The sequence below is a fragment of the Haliaeetus leucocephalus genome, unplaced genomic scaffold (assembly GCF_000737465.1).
Source record: "Haliaeetus leucocephalus isolate CR32 unplaced genomic scaffold, Haliaeetus_leucocephalus-4.0 Scaffold162, whole genome shotgun sequence".
Taxonomy (NCBI): Eukaryota; Metazoa; Chordata; class Aves; order Accipitriformes; family Accipitridae; genus Haliaeetus; species Haliaeetus leucocephalus.
Genome location: NW_010972598.1, coordinates 91,645 through 110,035, shown reverse-complemented (window position 1 = coordinate 110,035; position 18,391 = coordinate 91,645). Strand labels below are relative to the sequence as shown.

The window sequence follows — 18,391 nt, the reverse complement described above, 5'->3', positions numbered from 1 at the left end:
CTGAGGGCCAGGGCCGGCCCGGCGGCGGGCGGGAGGTGGCTTGCCTTGTTCCTCGGGGGTTGAGCGGACGTTTTCAGTTTTCCTGCCCGAAGCCAGATCTGTCGCCTGTGCTGAGAGGCCACGGGGCAGAGGATAGCCTTTTGCCTGAAGGGGGGGCAAGGGGCGGGGATTTAATAATACATTTCCATTAACCCAGCACCCTGTGATGCTGACCGAAGTGGTTATCGGTATTTCTATGGCCAATTACAAATAGGGAGTATGTTGGATTTTTTCAGTTACTTTGTAACTTTGTGGGTTGATTGGTTTGGTTTTAAATGGAATGAGGCAGGGAGAAGATGTCTCATCATAAATACGAGACTGGGGACCCTTCTGATACACAGCAGCTGCTGCAGTCCAGCCTCAGAAGAAACCTGAAGTGAGAGGAAGTTCGAGCTGCCACATTAGCCTTGTCCAGCACCATTACTACTTCATTTTCATACTGACCCAGCCTCAACACTGGCATGGAAAAAATTCCGTATGAAAATGAAAGTGGCATGAGGACACGTGGAGGTTGCATCCTTCAGGGGACCACAAGAAACCAGAAAGCCCCTCGAGCCGGGCAGCTGATGCACATGAACGCAGCAAGTCCACTGCATCCTTCAATGTACCGCAAAGGGAAAATCGCACTCATTTTGTACTGCAACCCAAGAGTTTGTCAGCAACTTTTCTTCACTGATGCAACATTGAAACTAGCATAGAAAAGTCAGATCTCAGGCAGGGGCTTCATCGTATCTAAACCTATTCTATTCGTTGCAGAAGATGATACACCTTTCAGTTTGTGAGAAAGACACTCATGCTGAATTTCGTGAATTTTACAAGTTTATTGTAGAACAAAGGCAAACAGCACTGGGCACATGGTCAAAACCAGAGGCGCACCGGTTATATCCGAACTTGCTTTTTTATACACTGTGTGGTGTTTCAAAGGGGTTATTTTAATATTTCAGGTATCTGTTAACATAACTCCACCCCAGACCACCCCCCCACTTGTGCAGTCTCTTGTGGTTCGGAGGGGCCTTCGGGGATCTGCAAGGGATGAAGTCAGTAGTCTTCCTCTGGCTGCACTTTTTACCCTGTCGTTTTCCTTCAGTCACACTTTTCAATATCTTCACATTAAACTTCTGTTTTTCCTTTGTTCTTCTCGTATCTTTCATGTCAAATAATCTTTGACCCCCAAAATGCTGTTCTCATGCTAACAGATCACTTCTTATCTTCTTGTGTCCTCAGTTTTACTCATCCTTGAGTCCATACGTCTGGTTTTCTGTGTTTTCACAAATCTATCTACACATCCTTTAATTACTTGAGTTACAGGACGTCTTATCAGAAGAAACTACGTATTCTGCTTCTGCCCATTTATTGCCTACAAACTATAAAATACAATTGATGTCTGGAATATATTAACTACATATTTCCCATGTTAAGCACTAATTTAGTGGCAGTGAGGCAAACATCCTTTCGGGACGTAGCTTATGCAGTAGTTAGGCAAATTTCAGTGTTCTCGTTTTGCAAAAGCCAATATACATTTCACGAGTTCATTATCTTGATCAAAATATTAAACAGTTTGGTTCACAAAGGAAGAGATACAGTAATGATTCTGTCAAAAAACATCCCAAAACAGGACATTTTACTTATGAGCTAGCATCTGGACATATTTCTGGATCTCGCTGAATACAGAGAGGTATGGCTGGGCCAGGAGCTGCTCGGCACCCAAGCTCTGACAGTGTGTATCACTGGGAACGTGCCCCATACACCAGCTGCTTTTTGTCAGAGCCATCAGTTAGAGGCACCAGATAAATGGCAGGGGAAGAGCAAAACACTTGCATGATTAACTAAGAGCACCACTCTGAAATGGTGATGCTCAAAGCCCATGAGATGGTAAGTGTTTTCTATATGGGTCTACATAGCTTTCATTCATTTATGAGATTACACATGTGATGCAGGCTAAATCTCCTAAACTGCAGATAGACTTAGTTTTTCTGTATTATGCCTCTAGAGGGAGTTAGGGCTTGTGTTTTAGAAAGGAGTGTTGAATCGTCCTCTCAACACTGAGAGACAGACCTAACAGTTCTGCAAAACAGCTTTTCATTTCTAAAACATACTCAGTTTTGTTCTCAGTAATCATTATTTCAGTCTGCAACTGTTTTCATCCAGATTGCAACAGGGTAATCAGAAATGGCAATACGCATATCCAGAATACTGCTCTTGGGAAGAACCAAGGTACATCAAGCCACAGGGTTCCCACAGAAAAATGTATTTTGACATTCACTTCAATGCTGCAGTGACATAACTCATTACCAAAAGAAGTGACAGCAATCTGGCTGTCAGCTAAATAGTTACACACATTACTATGCTTATCTTTAGTTCTCATAGCAAATTTTTAAAAAGTGTTCAATTACAGTGATATTGTGAGATCCTGAAGAATTATCCTTAACAGTTATTAAAATATTAACAACTGCCTCTATATTTGGCTTGTATGCTTTACTCCTTCACCTATTCAATCCTCTGCATTTCGCTGTCTATGCTGTTTTATTGAGTTTCTAAACAGGCATTGCCCAAAACCTATAACAAAAACCCAATAATAACAGAAGTTAATGTCTGTCTCTTGGGTGGATAAATTTAAGAGATGAATGGTCAAACAATATAAAAAAAGCATGAACTTAAAGTCCTACCCATGAACTGAAAAAAGTGCACTCAGGGAAGAGCTAATACAAATATACAATACCAGATGTAGCTTTCATTATTTTCTCAGTTTTGCAAGTCAGGTTTTCTCCCTCACATGTCCCATAACACAACAAAATCTCACAAAGTACAAAAATGTGTCTGAGGGAACTACAGTCTTTCACACACGCACATATACACAAAAAAAAAATCACAACCTTAGAGCGCCCAGCTACTTCAGCAAAACCCCAAGTATGAATGCCTGAAAAAAGGGGCTTTCATCAGCTTGACATTAAGTTATACAGTAAAATACCCCACAGAAGACCAAGAACAACTTTTGGCTGACATTGTGTTTCAGCTGATATGAGAACATAATCGGAGTAATAGAGGATTTTCTAGTGAAGCTTTTAAACACAGCATAAACATTTTCACTGATGCAGCGTTGGATATTTCAACGTTTGTAAGAGCCTGGAAAGTTGATTTTGGATATCTAAATCTACAGTTTATAGACTGGTCTGCCTAGGAGGGCCACTCAACACAGTCTTTGAGCAATGGCGATCAACTGAACACCCAACTAAGATGTTTTTGGAAAAGTTAGTCTGAATTTTCTAAAAAGCATAATGATATTATGGCTATATATATTCCAACAAGTAGTCATTTAGCCCTTGACTATATTTGGTTGAATTATCCCTGTTATTAGTATGGGGGTTTTATATGACCAAGTCATCCACTGACCTAGACAGGTCAGACTTTCCAACAGCTATTTGAAATGCATGACACGTTCTGGACAGAAGCAGCTGTCAAGGGATGTAATGGAGGCACCTTTGTGGGAAATACCACTTAATTGTAGCTGATGCTGCTGAGTTAGTCATACTTCCTTACTGCCAGTAGATGAGACACTGTAGTGGAAGTTTAGCTCTATCTCAAGACGGCATGTTTTACAACATAAATTTACAGAAAGAATTGCAGTAATGAAATAATCCAGATTCTGCTCTTTAGTTGTAAACGTGCAATACCCATTCCAACCAACACGGCACAAAACTGATTTTGTCTGGGAGCAAAATATGGCTCAAAACACAAAATGTTAAATTCTGGATTAGTACAGAGTCTATGTCACTAATGGCATAGAATAGCTATCAAATAATTAATAGAAAGCTTCTAAGCACAGCTAGATGTTTTATGAACACATAGGAATGAATTGCTTGATGAGGTCACTTCATTTCCAATGCTGGTGTGCTAGTTAAAAATTGATACTAAAATGTAAAATAAAAAAAAAACTCACTAGAGAAGCATTTTAAGCACAAATTAATAATAAATTTCACTCACAGTTACATAGATTTTCCTGTTGATTTTTTTACTACAAGCTTTACAAAAACTTTCCACTTTTTTTTCTACTGATAGGACAAGGGGTAATGGCTTTAAACTGAAAGAGGGTAGATTTAGATTAGATATTAGGAAGAAATTCTTTACTGTGAGGGTGGTGAGGCACTGGAACAGGTTGCCCAGAGAGGTTGTGGATGCCCCATCCCTGGAAGTGTTCAAGGCCAGGTTGGATGGGGCTTTGGGCAATCTGGTCTAGTGGAAGGTGTCCCTGCCCATGGCAGAGGGGTTGGAACTAGATTATCTTTAAGGTCCCTTCCAACCCAAACCACTCTATGATTCTATGATTTTATTTGAGCCTTCCCTGCCTCAAACACATTAATTTCCTTCAGATGGCAGAAACAAGCTTCTGAAATTCATCAGCATAATTTCTTAGTTGTTTGATAATTCGGTGTCTTATCAATAGGATCAACTACAAGTTGATCAAGTGTTAAAGTCTTGCTTACATTATGAGTAACTGACTGTTCCATTAACCCTAATTTCCCTTGGGCTTTGTACGCTTGTTGTGTGTTGTGTTCTATCAGCTGGGGACAGCCAGTGTGTCTATTTTTAGCAGTGACGTGTTAAACAGCATACACAAGGAAAGACGCAGTAACTATTGAGCAAGGATGCAATGTGAGTGCATAAACATCCCCTACTGACTTGTGTCCTTTCTGGAGATGTTGTTATTTCCATTTTCTCAGTGTTCACAGAAGAAAGGTACAGCTTTGCTAATTAAAGGCTTGCAAAGCTTAGATGGAGTTTTCAATCCACAGCCCCACAGATTGCATTTAGCCTGCCAGAACAATTAATTCAACACGTTTCTCAGGTTCTTCCTATCACACACATCTTAAACTACAACACACAATCTGCTTCTCAAGTTTTATGTTGATATTTCTATCAACACTATCATTATTACCCGCAAGGCTAAACTGTAATTAAAATGTCCATGCTGAGCAAGCCCAGTAGCCAGTATATACATATTCCACCTTAACAACCCCTTATCACATCATCTACCATGTTAATTAGAACAATGTCACAAACCCTTCCTTCTTCTGGATCAAAAGCAAACTATAGAATCCAACTTGACCTCATAATTCCAAGTGGCAAAATTTCTCATTAACTGGGCATCATAAGGACCAAGTTTCTTTCTATTTCTATTTGTGTTCACTATAATTTTAATATAGTTAAATAGTAAAACTTTAGGCAATTGCCATCACAGTCACATAATTTTCTTTTACAGGCAGATGGATAGCACAAATGATGAGGGCCATTAGAAAAGACCTAGCACCTCTGAAGTTACAATCAATATACAAACTATGATATATTGGTGCTTTAATATAGCATGCCAAAAGCCATTTTCTTGGCAACTCCTCTAAGAAACAGTATTTGAAGACTGGGAACAATACGTGAAGATTATACTTGATAAATATATCATGCGTGGTTCATGTTTTACATGTTCATGAATTAAATTGGTCGGGGGCAGGGGGGGGAGAAGGGGAAAAAAAAAAAAAAAAATAAACCACAACCCCATGGCCTGGAAATAATTGAAGGAATATGCTATACTGCGGACCTTCTACTAAGTAATTTGTATGCATGTTGTAACCTTCATCTCATCCAAGATCACAGATTCAAAGACAGGAAAACACGGGAAGAAATAAATCTGCCCAAAAGCTTACAGCTAATCAATGTAATTTTTTAAATCTTTTGTATCTTATATATAAGTATTGTCATAACACAAAACTATGTAAAAAAAACCGTGAATTGTGCAACACTTTCAAATGTTGGTGCTAGTTTCAAAATACTTATTATTACTTACTATATCTGGCACAGTAACTCACTTGCAAATGAATGCACTTTCAGAAATAGGAAACTTTGTTATCCCACCATGATAGAAAAGTAGTTCCTGTAAATCTTTTGGTCTCAAAGTTAGCATGAAGATCTTCTGAGAAGGTCTAGCATTTTAAATTTTGAGTGAATTTGCAGTTTTGTTTCATCTTTGAATAGCATTTTTGAGGGTTACTAAACTGTAAATATTAACCTAAATTTATATACTGCTTTCCTAGTTGCAAGTTCTGTCTTTGCATTTACATGAATCAAAAATAAGTGAAGAGATGTTGGCTCCATTTTCCGTCAACATATTGAGGGATATGGCAAAGGCAGATATGCAAAGGAAAGGAAGACAAGTAGTACAGGGTTGGTGAAAAATCATAACAAAAATGCATGAGAAGCCTTTATATACAATTTAAAATTTCAGTGAAAGTTTGCATTCAACATTATCCTACAGAAGCTGTAAACCTGCAACAGTAGGAAGCACTGAGTGGATAGCATCAATTAATCAAATCCATAGACTTATTTCAGTTTCACTCCCTCCTATTTATTCACGTGCATCAGTAATTTTCACTTTTTTTTCCATCTCTTCCATCAATACCAAAACCATTTTTACAATGACAGCCATTGTTCTCTTCATTTCACATTTGTGATCAGGACTAAACATATTGCTTAGACTTAATGGCAGAGTTCTGGTTAGCATTAAATCTCCTCATTTCAAGTCCCCAGTTACAAAATATTCCTTCCACTTACAGACTCCTGCTGTTACCTTGGGAGTATCTGCATTGGCTCAGCAAATGCTGTTTTCCAACAGCATAAAAAAAAATTCAAAGCACATAATTTTCTTTTTTTCAGTTCATGTTTGAAATGTTATCAGCAACACAGTTAAAATATAGATAGTGGTGGTCTTATATTTTATGCATTGAATACTTCTCCTGGTATGTTGATATAAGACATCTTGATGCAACAAGAGCAAGGTATTTGATTCAAGGTGGTAGTGGTGGTGGGGAGTGATCAGCCCAGGAGACACTGCATTCTTGTAGACCAATAGATAAGACCGTTACCATCTACTGAGACTGAAAAAAAGTGAAATTGCTTCTGTTAATGCAAGTTTGCCATTCATGGTCAATCTATAATGCAAATTATCTGAAACAGTAAGGGATGTAAACAGAAAGCAAGCCTCAAATCTTCACAACCTACACCAGAACACCAGTAATGCTCTGAGACAGACTGCAAATTAAACCTCAGCCTTTCCAGTAGTTTCATCATAACATTACAAAGTCTTAGCAGCAGCTTAAACAGATAACTGCAGCCTAGCTAGCAGAGTGAACTGAGGCTGCTCGAAGTCAGCTTTTTTTCTGCAGCCAGACCTGCAGGAAGAAAACAGAGATGAATGCTTGTCACATCTATACCTCACACTATGCTTAAGATACACAATTCTGTGTTTGCATTGTTTCGGTCACTGCTGTTTTCCAAAACCTGAAAATAGCTCAGCATTTACCAAAAAGGTATTTTATTAACTCGTGCTCTGCTAAAAAAGCATGGTTTTGGCCATAGCTCTTCCCAGAGGAGATAGCATAGAACGTCAAAGCAGTACAGCCTGCCAGCACTAGCAGACAACAAGAGAACAGTTACATGGTAAGACAGGAAGAGAAACTAGGAAGAGGTTGCATTATGGAGTACTATGGCTAAAAAGAAAATTTTAATAGTATATGGTTGTGAAGTAAGTTATTTTGTACATATAAGACACATTAAACAATACATATTGATAAAGGTTGCAGGTAAGATTATTCCCCACCACCACCACCCAGATTGTTTATATAGCACTGCATGTTCTGGTGACTTTATTTTTAGACCTAAAATAAGATAAAGGCTATACGCATATAGGTGTTCATGTATTATAAACTAGAACAGGCTGCCCAGTGTTCTTTTCGAATTTTCAAAAGAAAGAATTTACGACTTTTTTCTCCAGAGATGTAACAATCTTTAGTGAAAAAACCCCAACTCTCATTACCTTGTCTTCTATTAACCTACTGTTATTGATTTATTAATATTATGTTGACTTTAGAATGCAAGGTTTTTAAGTCAGGAGAAAATATAACAGATTCAGTGGTTGTAAAGACCTATGTATTCTGGGAATCTGTGAAAGGGCATTCAAATCACTGAGCACTAAAATACAAACCACACAAATAACCATATTCGGTCTGTTATTTTTTTTTCAAATGTTGTAAATATACAGCAGTGTAACAAAAAGTTCCATTTAAATGGTACATCCAAAAGCAGCAGGTCACTAATATGCTCCTGGAAAAGATGCAAGTTTGTCCATTCTAGATAAGACTGTGACCAATTAACTGTGAATCTGTTACTTTCATCCTGTGTAGAAGGGGTCTTGTTACTTGCTAAATTTATTTTCCTGTTTGGACAGGAAATCATCTTGCTAGCAGTATCTCCGATTTTATTTAAATCATTTCTTATCAAAGTAATCTTCCAGAAGCAAAGGTGATCTTCCAAAAGACAGCAGCTTTAGATTTATAAGTTTATGTTCCTTATACTGTCCAAGACTTCATCATGGAACCAGGTTTCAGCAAACATATTAGAGTTCTGCAAGGCCTCGAAAAGACGCCTATAGTCTTCTGGGTATAAGTTACGTGTTTCAGCATTGTCTGGAATTTCTAGCTCTCTCAGTAATTTGCCACCATTGTCCAAGCTCCATGAACTGAAACAAACACACACACAAAAAAAATCATAGGAGCATTTCTTTCTGTGAAAAATTAAAGAGCAAGAAACAGTATCTGAAGGTCCATTTCACTCTTTTTAGCTTCTAGAAGTTAACATCTTCCTACAACACAAGTTATTTTCAATCCATACTGCAAACAGGAAGAAACCTCTGCTAATAAGACATACAAATACCAAATAAAGCCCCCAACAGACATAGACAATACCAAACCACATAAGCCTCCTCGTTAGAGGGTGGGTGCCCTCCCTCCTTCCTCTGCCCCAACTGCGTAAGTCAGTAACAGGCGTTACAGCATACAAAGGGGTTATTCTTCAATGCCTGGGAAATTAAAGCCAAGGTCATCTTCAAGAGGATGATTCAGCATAGCATGAGTTAGTATGGCTTATACCTCCCAGGTATTTTCTTCTATATATAAACAGATGTATCCACTGTCTCCTCATCTACATCATTGCTATGAAAGCTAGACCTTTTAAAAATGTGCATGTACATTAACTATTTCCCAGACAACAAAAGGGTGTATAAATACACAGAAGATGCACATTAGAAGCACTCAAGGTTAGCTCCACTTCCTGACTGAAGGATCGAGGGGAGATTAGGTACCACCACTGAGATTTAAGAAAGAAAACCATTAAGGCTCTTTGCACTTGTCTTCGCTAAATGAGTTACTGGAAATTATTAGCTTTTTTTTTTCTTCCTGGAAATTAAATTCTATAAACTACTACCAGCAAATGAGAAAGATCTTAATTATTTTCATTAAGAAGCTGAAGTCAATGCTTTCCAGACTGCAGACATTTCCTATTTATGGGAAATGGATGTCTACTGATCATAAAGCAAAGTGAATAGCTCCAATGTAATACCAAAAAGAATAATTAAAGAGAGTTGCATAATTGGCAAATAAATCTAAAGCCTAATTTTTTAATTAGATAACAGAAAGCCACTTGAGGACATCCCCACTCCACCTTTGATAACCTTCAGCTGTTTTCATTAGTGTTACTTTGATGTCTGTTATAAACTGAAACTCTTTTTCAGCTTTTCATTTCTATACCTGCAAAACTCTTGGTGACTTTTTTATTATGTCTGTAAAGTGAATGAAAACTTCTTGTAGATACATGACCTCATCTCCATGGGAGGTACAGACAATTACTGCACATCTACATTCTAAATACTTGTCAACCTTCCTGTCAAACCTCAAGTTTTTATCATCTGTGAATACAGGCCAGGAACAGTCCCCAAAATGTTGTATTGTGGGTTGCAAAAATGAAATCATCTATTCTACATGTAGATAATTTATTTATTAAAAAAAAAAGGCAGCTGTATTTCAGCTGCACATAAATACTGCTTTGAGAACATATTTTAATATTCTCCTATATTTCTCTGAAGTATAAAAACTATAATTCTTTCTTACTTACTTTAATCTATCAGTAAGTCTAGACTTAGGTCTAGCAAGACACTGTTTCACCATGAAAATAAAGGTAGATGAATTTGTGGGATTCAAGCCTCCTGTAAATAGATTTTGCTGAGGAGTCAGTCGTACCAAACATAAATGGTCATTTGGCAGCCACTGCAAGAAAAACAAAACAAGTCACTGAGAAGTCATTTTTAAGACAGTGTCTGTCTTTAGCTAAGAGAAAGCATTTCATCTGTGCCACCAGTAACATTTCTTAAAGAGTTTTAGAAGTCTTAACAAGATGACTTCATTGGAAGCTGAGGCGTTAAAATTCTGTTCTATAATGAAGATGCTTTACCTCCCCCGCCCCTCAAACAGGAAAGGAAATAGAAAACACAACAGACATACTATCACTTTGGGTTTATTTTTAGTTTTTAAGACTGAACTTTCTTAGTTGAAATAGAAAATACAGGCTTGATGTGAGTTCTCAAGAGATTATATGGCCTATAGTATTCCTATACTATGCAAGGTATCAGATCAGATCATTTCAACTACCTGCCTTTTGTATATAAAGATGGAATTATTTGAGTGTAACACTAAGACAATACTGCAACTTGAGGATTTTATGAAATTGGGAGGGAGTGGAATCTTTTAACTGAAATGAATGTGCTTCTGTATCGGCAGCAATGGATATATCATCCAATAGATCTCACATCTGTACTTCTCCTAAGGCTGTCACAATACATCTTACATAATCCACCTGATATGCCTCTCTACATGGCTTTACAGCAACACACCTAAGTGTGTAAGGCACACCCAGTCACTTAGACTCACTTATAGTCATTTATATTGTGCAGTAAAATCTCAGACAACACTCAATATACTACCGTAGCAGTTTCCTGAGGAAGGTAAAACCAAATATTAAGTAAACATGCTTTTATATTATTGGTATTAAATAGAAATATATTATACAAAGGAACATCATTACTTCTCTAAAAGAGAAAAGTAAAGAACTTTATACAAGGTATTTTTCCACTTCTCAAATTTAAGGTTTTGAGACTCACACTTTTCAGCAACTAACTAGCACATGGAATCTACACTGGACAAGTGAATGACCACTGTAATCAAAATGAGCAGTGTACTGATTGTGCTATTAATTGTGGTAACACTTGTATTGTTCAAGCAGGTAGATGTGACCCTGTCAGTAACTTCTTTTGAAAAAGACTTTACCTGTTCATATCCCTTTATGCTGTTTATTCACTACATTTTTTCCATCATAGAAAATAAAGATACTAGTTTATTTCAGTTTCTAAGCTAATAGCAATTCTTCACCCCACTTCTGATGCATCTACATGCTGCCTCTAAATTTTAATCAGAAGAACACTTCTTTAAAAATACATGTGTAAATGCTGTTATGAAGTTATTTTAACCTTTAATTAAAAGTGGTTTAGCTGCATCTCCAAAAGGAGAAAAGTGCACACAATGATCTTACCGTGCTTTTTGGTACTGCCCGTCCCCCATTTTTCAAATTAGTTACAAATGATGACCAAGGTTCCTATGGGAGGGAGCAAATACATTACAGAATTAAAGTGACAGAATAGAATAAAATAGAACAGAACGGAACAGAACATTTCAGTTGGAAGGGACCTACAATGATCATCTAGTCCAACTGCCTGACCAATTCAGGGCTGACCAAAAGTTAAAGCATGTTATCAATGGCATTGTCCAAATGCCTCTTAAACACTGTCAGGCTTGGGGCACTGACCACCTCTCTAGGAAGCCTGTTCCAGTGTTTGACCATCCTCTTGGTAAAGAAATGCTTCCTAATGTCCAGTCTAAGCCTCCCCTGGCGCAGCTTTGAACCACTCCCACACGTCGTATCACTGGATACCAGGGAGAAGACATCAGCAGCTCCCTCTCCACTTCCCTTCCTCAGGAAGCTGTAGAGAGCAATGAGGTTGCCCCTCAGCCTCCTTTTCTCCAAACTAGACAAGCGCAAAGTCCTCAGCTGCTCCTCATAAGACATTCCTTCCAGCCCTTTCACCAGCTTTGTTGCCCTCCTCTGGATGCATTCAGGGACCTTTACATCCTTCTTAAATTGCAGGGCCCGGAACTGCACACGGTATTCAAGGTGAGGCTGCACCAACGCTGAACACAGCAGGATGATTACCCCTTTTGACCAGCTGGTTGTACTGTGTTTGATGCCCCGCCCAGGATGTGGTTTGCCCCCCTGGCTGCCAGGGCACACTGCTGACTCCTATTGAGCCTGCTGTCAACCAGCCCCCCATATCGCCTTCTGCAGGGCTGCTTGCCACCCACTCCTCTCCCAATTTATACTTGTGCCCAGTATTACTCCATCCTAGGTGCAGAATCCAGTATTTAGACTTGTTAAATTTCATCCCATTAGTCATTGCCCAATGCTCCAATCTATCTAGATCCCTCTGCAAGGCATCTTGTTCCTCAAGAGAATTAACAGCACCTCCCAGTTTGGTATCATCAGCAAACTTGCTAATGGTGCATTCAACTCCTGCATCCAGATGGTTGATAAATATAATGAACAGAACGGCCCTAGAATTGAACCCTGAGGAACACCATTGGTGACCAGTCACGAGCCAGATGTAGCCCCATTCACTACAGCCCTTTGAGCCCTGCTGTTCAGCCAGTTCTCCACCCAGCACACCATGAACCCTCTCATCCTGCAGTTGGACAGCTTGTCCAGAAGGATGCTGTAAGGGACAGTATCAGAAGCCTTACTAAAATCCAGAAAAACTATATCTACCACCTTCTCTTTATCCACCAGGCAGGTGATCTTATCATAGAAGAATATCAAATTAGTTAAGCAGGACTTTCCCTTTGTGAACCCATCTTGACTGTGTCTGATGATTGCATTAGCCTTTAAATGCCTTTCAGTAGTACCCAGTATAATCTTCTCCATAACTCTTCCAGGTACTGAGGTTAGACTAACAGGTCTGTAGTTCCGTGGGTCTTCCCTCAAACCCTTCTTGTAGATTGGAATAACATTGGCTAGCTTCCAGCCAGCGGGGACCTCCCCAGACTCCCAAGACCTTTGGTAGATGATCGAGGGGGGTGCTGCCATAACATCCGCTAGCCCCTTCAGTATTCTGGGATGAATCCCATCAGGCCCCATGGACTTGTGAACATTCAGCTGATACAGCTGGTCCCTTACAATTTCAGTGTCCACAAATGGAAAGTCACTGTTCCCACACTCGTGTTCTTCTGACTCAGGGGACCAGGCAGCCCAAGGTCTATCAGTATTATTAAAGACTGAAGCAAAAAAGGCATTGAATGCCTCTGCTTTTTTTTCATCTCTATTAGTCGGATGACCATCTTCAACAAGTATCATCTTATTCTTCAACTCCTTAATATTTACCTTAATATATACCTCATGGCATAAGGTATTTGGAAGACAATAGATAGAGAAACTTTTAATTTTAGATTAGGGAAACATTTAAACTATGAAAGTAGGTTACTTGAAAAACAGAGCACAAAGATAAATCTAAAAAGCATGAAGTGCAAGTTCATGGCCATGTGCTCATATGGAGGTGGGGGGGCAACATAAAAAAAATTTTCAAGAAGTAAACCATAGCATGTTTGACAAGGTAGGATAGTTATTGACTAGCAGGAGAAGCAGGCCTGCTTGGAACATAAAGGCACCAAGACTTAAAAAAAAAAAAAAAATTCTACTGAACACAGCTCAGGAAGTCAAAAGCATACATGATTGCAAAATGCAGAGGACATAAAAAAGAGCAGACTATGACACATTGGAAGAGCAGCCTTCTAGCCTCACACAACCCTTAGCAAGATGGAAAAGACTTACCTGTTGCACAAACATCTCTTTCATATCTACCAGCTTCTGAGAATAAATGTTTTTGAGTACAGTGGCTTGTAATGAAAATACTGACATCATAGTTAATAACGATGCTGATTAAGTGAAAGTTTTACACAAAACATGACTGTTTCAGGTTTTTACATCCAGAAGTTTTCAATAGGTCTCCAACTAATTCAAATGTCAAATTAGCTTTCAATTAGTTTACGATAGTGAAACACTATAAACCCTTTCTAAAAACATGTTCATAGCATTAGACTATGTCAGGTGGTACAAAACTTACCATGTGCAATAGCTGAATTTCACATCCTACTTGCCAAAGTATAGTAAGCGCTTGGTAAGCCCTCACTTCCCCAGGCTTTGCTGTTAATACCTAACAAAATGGCAAAGAAAGAGCATTTTTGTTGCAAAACTAAGATTGCTTCTTTATCTAAGCAAAATCCTTATATATATAATGAGTGGTAAGAAATTCATAATTAAGTCTAAAATTCCAAGGTGAAGTTACATTAGGCCTCAAATACATACTTTGTGCTATTTTAGTACATCTTGTCAGAACACATGATTAGAAGACATTATGGCAGTCTAAGTATTTCTTTGCAGCAGTTATTTGGATAACTGAACTGTGCAGGAATTTCCAGCTTATACTTTCTGGTCCTTTTTAAGGCAGGGAAGTTTCACAAAGAAGAGAAACAGATCATATTTTGTATAAAAACCATAACATGGGCAAAGTTATTAGGTCACATTGATAAGATAATATTCCCAGTAAGACACACAGGCAGAGTAAGCAAAATATCACGTGACGTCACTGAACATTAAACAGCTTGTGCAGTCATCATCCTGATCAATGTTACAGATCGGACAACTCTCAGGGCAAGAAAAAAGGAAAACTTGTGGTTTTTCTCAAACAGGGCAAGTAGTAGTAAATAGTAGCAGGAAGATTTAACTTCTTATAATAGATTTAAAGAGCCTTGTCATATGATCAACCAAAAAAAAAAAAAAAAAAACAACCCCCAAACCAAAAAGGAACCAACAGTGCCCACTAAAAGAAGGTTCCAATTGCTTTTACTTAGGTATACAACTCTCATTTAACAGGGTTCACAATAAAACCAGAAAACTTGGTGAAGAAAAACAGTGACTGCATTAAATGAATAGGCTGCCCACTATTTACTCAAAAATCTGGCCATTAAAAACATACCATTTAAGTGGATATTTCAGTGGGGGCCAACCTGTCATTTCACAGAAGAATATACTTAAGACTTTTAATTTTTTTTCAGTAGGGTGTTAGACACAACACAGGTTGTGTAAGCACACCTGGAAGTCTTTGCTTACTTCAAGTAATTAAAGGTTTGTGGCTCTGTATGAACCTCACAGTTTAGCAGAAAGAAGGGGTACACTTGAACTATAAGTACAGTTCTAGAGGTTTGGGACAGCGTAAATTAGGAACGCATAACCCAGAAAGCTGCTCTGCACCTTAGTGTACAGAACCTTAATAAAAAGGTGTGTAAATCACTCATATTTTGCCTCAGTTTTTTCAGTACTGCGTACAAAAGTGGATCAAGAGGACAATGCACCTGAGTATGGTATTTAGTAACTCTCAGTCCTCTTCACAAGGCATTTTGAATTCAGTCTTCATTGACTATTACCTGCAACTAGTAAGCAATTTTGTTGCAAAAGCACCTTACAGAATTTAAGCACTTCACAAGTTACAATGGAAAGCAGCCAGTCTGCTGCTGCATATCCTTCTCAAGGACCAGTCTTCACATTTGTAAGATTTGTGGTTATGTGACAACAGAATGTTTCTCGACAGTGCTACTACTGCATAAAGAGAACAAGTAGGAAACAGACAAGACTTAAAAATTCTGCCAGAAAAAAGAAATTCACTAGCAAAAACATTAACTATACAATATAAATGTTTTTGTGTTCTGGGAAGCACTAATTCTTTACTACCTGTAAAACCTCTTACACATACCTTGTACTCTTTTTCACTTATAAAGATGTTGAGTTCTACTCTTCCATATCTGTATATGGAACTGCATTCATACAGGGCAAAAAGAAGCCTCCAAAGTGTGTTCCTTTCCTTTTTTTGTGGTAAGATCCCAAAAATTTTCAGAGGTACATCTGTTTCAATAGTGTGTAAAAGTATCTTTAAAATTTTGCAGTATATACTAGACAATCTCATTAATGCTAATGTCTAAACTACAAACAACTGGGAAAAGAAACTCTGTCAGCTCATGTTGTTCAATAATCTAATACAATTCAAGCTTTAGTCAAAGCTTAGCCCAGTTTGCATTAGACTACACCTTTATTAAAGGCAAGCAAATACCTGAGATTTCATATTTCCACAAGGGTTTTTTAAAGCTATCAAGAACCTAGATAAAGCTGAAATGTAGGAAATGGCATCCATTAATCCAGCATATATATTAAATAGAATATACACCTCAAGGAAATCCCAAAGATTTTGCCAAACTGCCTATGCACCCTTCAAATGTATTTGTAACATGTTTGATCATATACACATACCTGCCCTCCAAGGAACTGCTGCTACACCCATGGTTTCAAAAAGTTTGTCAGAACACACAGCAGGTGGTTTCACTGTTCCAGTCACCAAAGGATCCAGTCTGAAGAAGTCACCATAAATTACCTTTAATTGTCCATCCAGGCTATTCTCTAGGGACTGAATAAAATCAGTTTCAGCTGAAGAAATCTGGATGCAGTAACCTGTCTTGCAAAACACCCAACCCAAACAAAAAAAATGTTCAAGCACTACCTAAAATTGTTACCCAGTTAACAAGAGTCAAATCTCAGAGCTGCTTCTTACAGCTGATAAAAAGAATAGCTTCCTTCATTGTGCAGGACATTTTGACATTTTTGTGTTGTTCAACTGGAGCTTTAAAACACATTCTTAAATTAGTAATATGTTCTGCAATGTTTTGCAAAAAAAGCTATACTCAACTAAGCAAACCACTGCATTTAATGATTTGCAACTGGAATTCTTCATATACACAGACAGAATGCCTTTTATACACATTTTAAGTCAGTTGAGAGTCTTTGGTTCCAAACCTCTACTGCTGAACACGCAATGTAAAACCAAACAATACGTACTATTATTAAGTGTTATTTCAGATGTTACAAGTAACAATCACTAGCTAATTCCTTTTTGATCCAATAGTTATTAAACAATTGTAAGTTAATTTATTTTTTCCCCTTTAAGTTTTAGAAATGTGCTACCAAATCAAAAGTGTACCTGTAAGTTTGGAAGAAAAGCTGAGCTGCTTTCCAGAGCTACCACTCTAACACCTGCATTGAGCAGAGTTCGGGTCAAGATTCCAGGACCTGAAGGGGGAGAAAAAAAAAAAAAAAAAAAATTTAAAAAGCACTTTTTTTCAGTGATTTCCTTTAGTGATTTTACCAACACAACACTTGGGACATACCACCTTCAACAGGAGATAACTTGTGTTTGTTGAAACACACTTCAAAACAAGAGTTAGAAAAAAGATTTACATGCAGCCTGTCTGAGATTGCTCAGTGAATTACACTAAGCACAGCATTACAGTCAGATAGGGAGGAACGTTAGATATAGTGTTTCAAATATTTCTACTGCTATTTCCTCTACCAGCTGAAATCTACCTTGAAACCTTACCCGTATGATCTCTACAGGCAAAATACCCTCTGCAGAAATGTAAAAAAATATTAAGTAACTGCAGAGGGCTAGCTGCATAATGGCCCACAGTCTTAGGCATGCATTTGCTGACAAGAGATAAAGTTCACCTACAAAACCAAGAATATTACCGGGACAGAAATTTACATCTTTACTACCTCTATAGCAAAGTTTTAACACCAGCGACTCGAGTCTCCAGGCTGAGCACTCGCTCATTCCCCGCAAAGCTCTGCGTAAACGGACCCCCTCGCCACCCGCCCCAGGCACACCGCAGTGCCGCGGCACCCACACGGACTTGCGGGTCGCCAACGCCCGCCCAGGAGGACCCTAGGGCGGCGTCCGGCGCAGCGCCCCAGCACGGATCCCGTCCCGGAGGGCCCGGGCAGCGCCGCCGCGGAAGGGAGCCGCCACCCCCGCCCGAAATCCCGGGCGAGGAAGGGCCCCGTCCCCCTCCCTCCGCACCACCACCTCTCCGCGGCCCCCCGAAGAGCAGGATCTGGGGCCCATTACCGCCGGCGGCGAGGGCGGCAGCTGACGCTGACCCCGCAAGGTCACTGGGGCACGCCGAGCAGAGCCGCATCCCGGCGGCCCCGGGGACGGCTCAGCCCCGGAGAGGCCCACCGCCGGAGGGCAGCGGGAAGGCGGGTGGAGGAAGGACGGTCGGAGCCTCGGGGCAGCTTACCGGGCGCGCACTCGAGCAGGACGGGCCGGGGACCGGGACTGGCTCCGCCCTGCAGGCAACGCTGCACAGTGCGCGCTAACTGCGGGCAGGCAATGAAGCGGCGGAGCGGAGCTCTGATCCGCTGCAGCTGCTGCGCCTGCTGCACCAGCCGTTCCGCCTCCGCCGCCTCCGGCACCCGCAGGCCCGGGCTCGGCCAC

The 18,391-nt window shown here is 39.5% G+C and overlaps 1 protein-coding gene across 1 annotated transcript in view; it reads right to left on the bottom strand.

Annotated features, from left to right (window-relative positions):
• Positions 1-8,084: 8,084 nt before the first annotated feature.
• TFB2M (transcription factor B2, mitochondrial) overlaps positions 8,085-18,391 on the bottom strand; it is a 10,643-nt gene continuing 336 nt past the window's right edge. Inside the window, exons 2-9 of the mRNA XM_010562937.1 lie at positions 18,195-18,382; positions 17,099-17,187; positions 16,375-16,528; positions 15,824-15,972; positions 14,138-14,227; positions 11,500-11,562; positions 10,030-10,181; positions 8,085-8,599 (exon numbers count right to left, since the gene is read on the bottom strand). Coding sequence (XP_010561239.1) covers positions 8,413-8,599; positions 10,030-10,181; positions 11,500-11,562; positions 14,138-14,227; positions 15,824-15,972; positions 16,375-16,528; positions 17,099-17,187; positions 18,195-18,382 — 1,072 coding nt within the window. The 3' untranslated portion in view covers positions 8,085-8,412. The remainder of the gene's footprint in view (positions 8,600-10,029; positions 10,182-11,499; positions 11,563-14,137; positions 14,228-15,823; positions 15,973-16,374; positions 16,529-17,098; positions 17,188-18,194; positions 18,383-18,391) is intronic.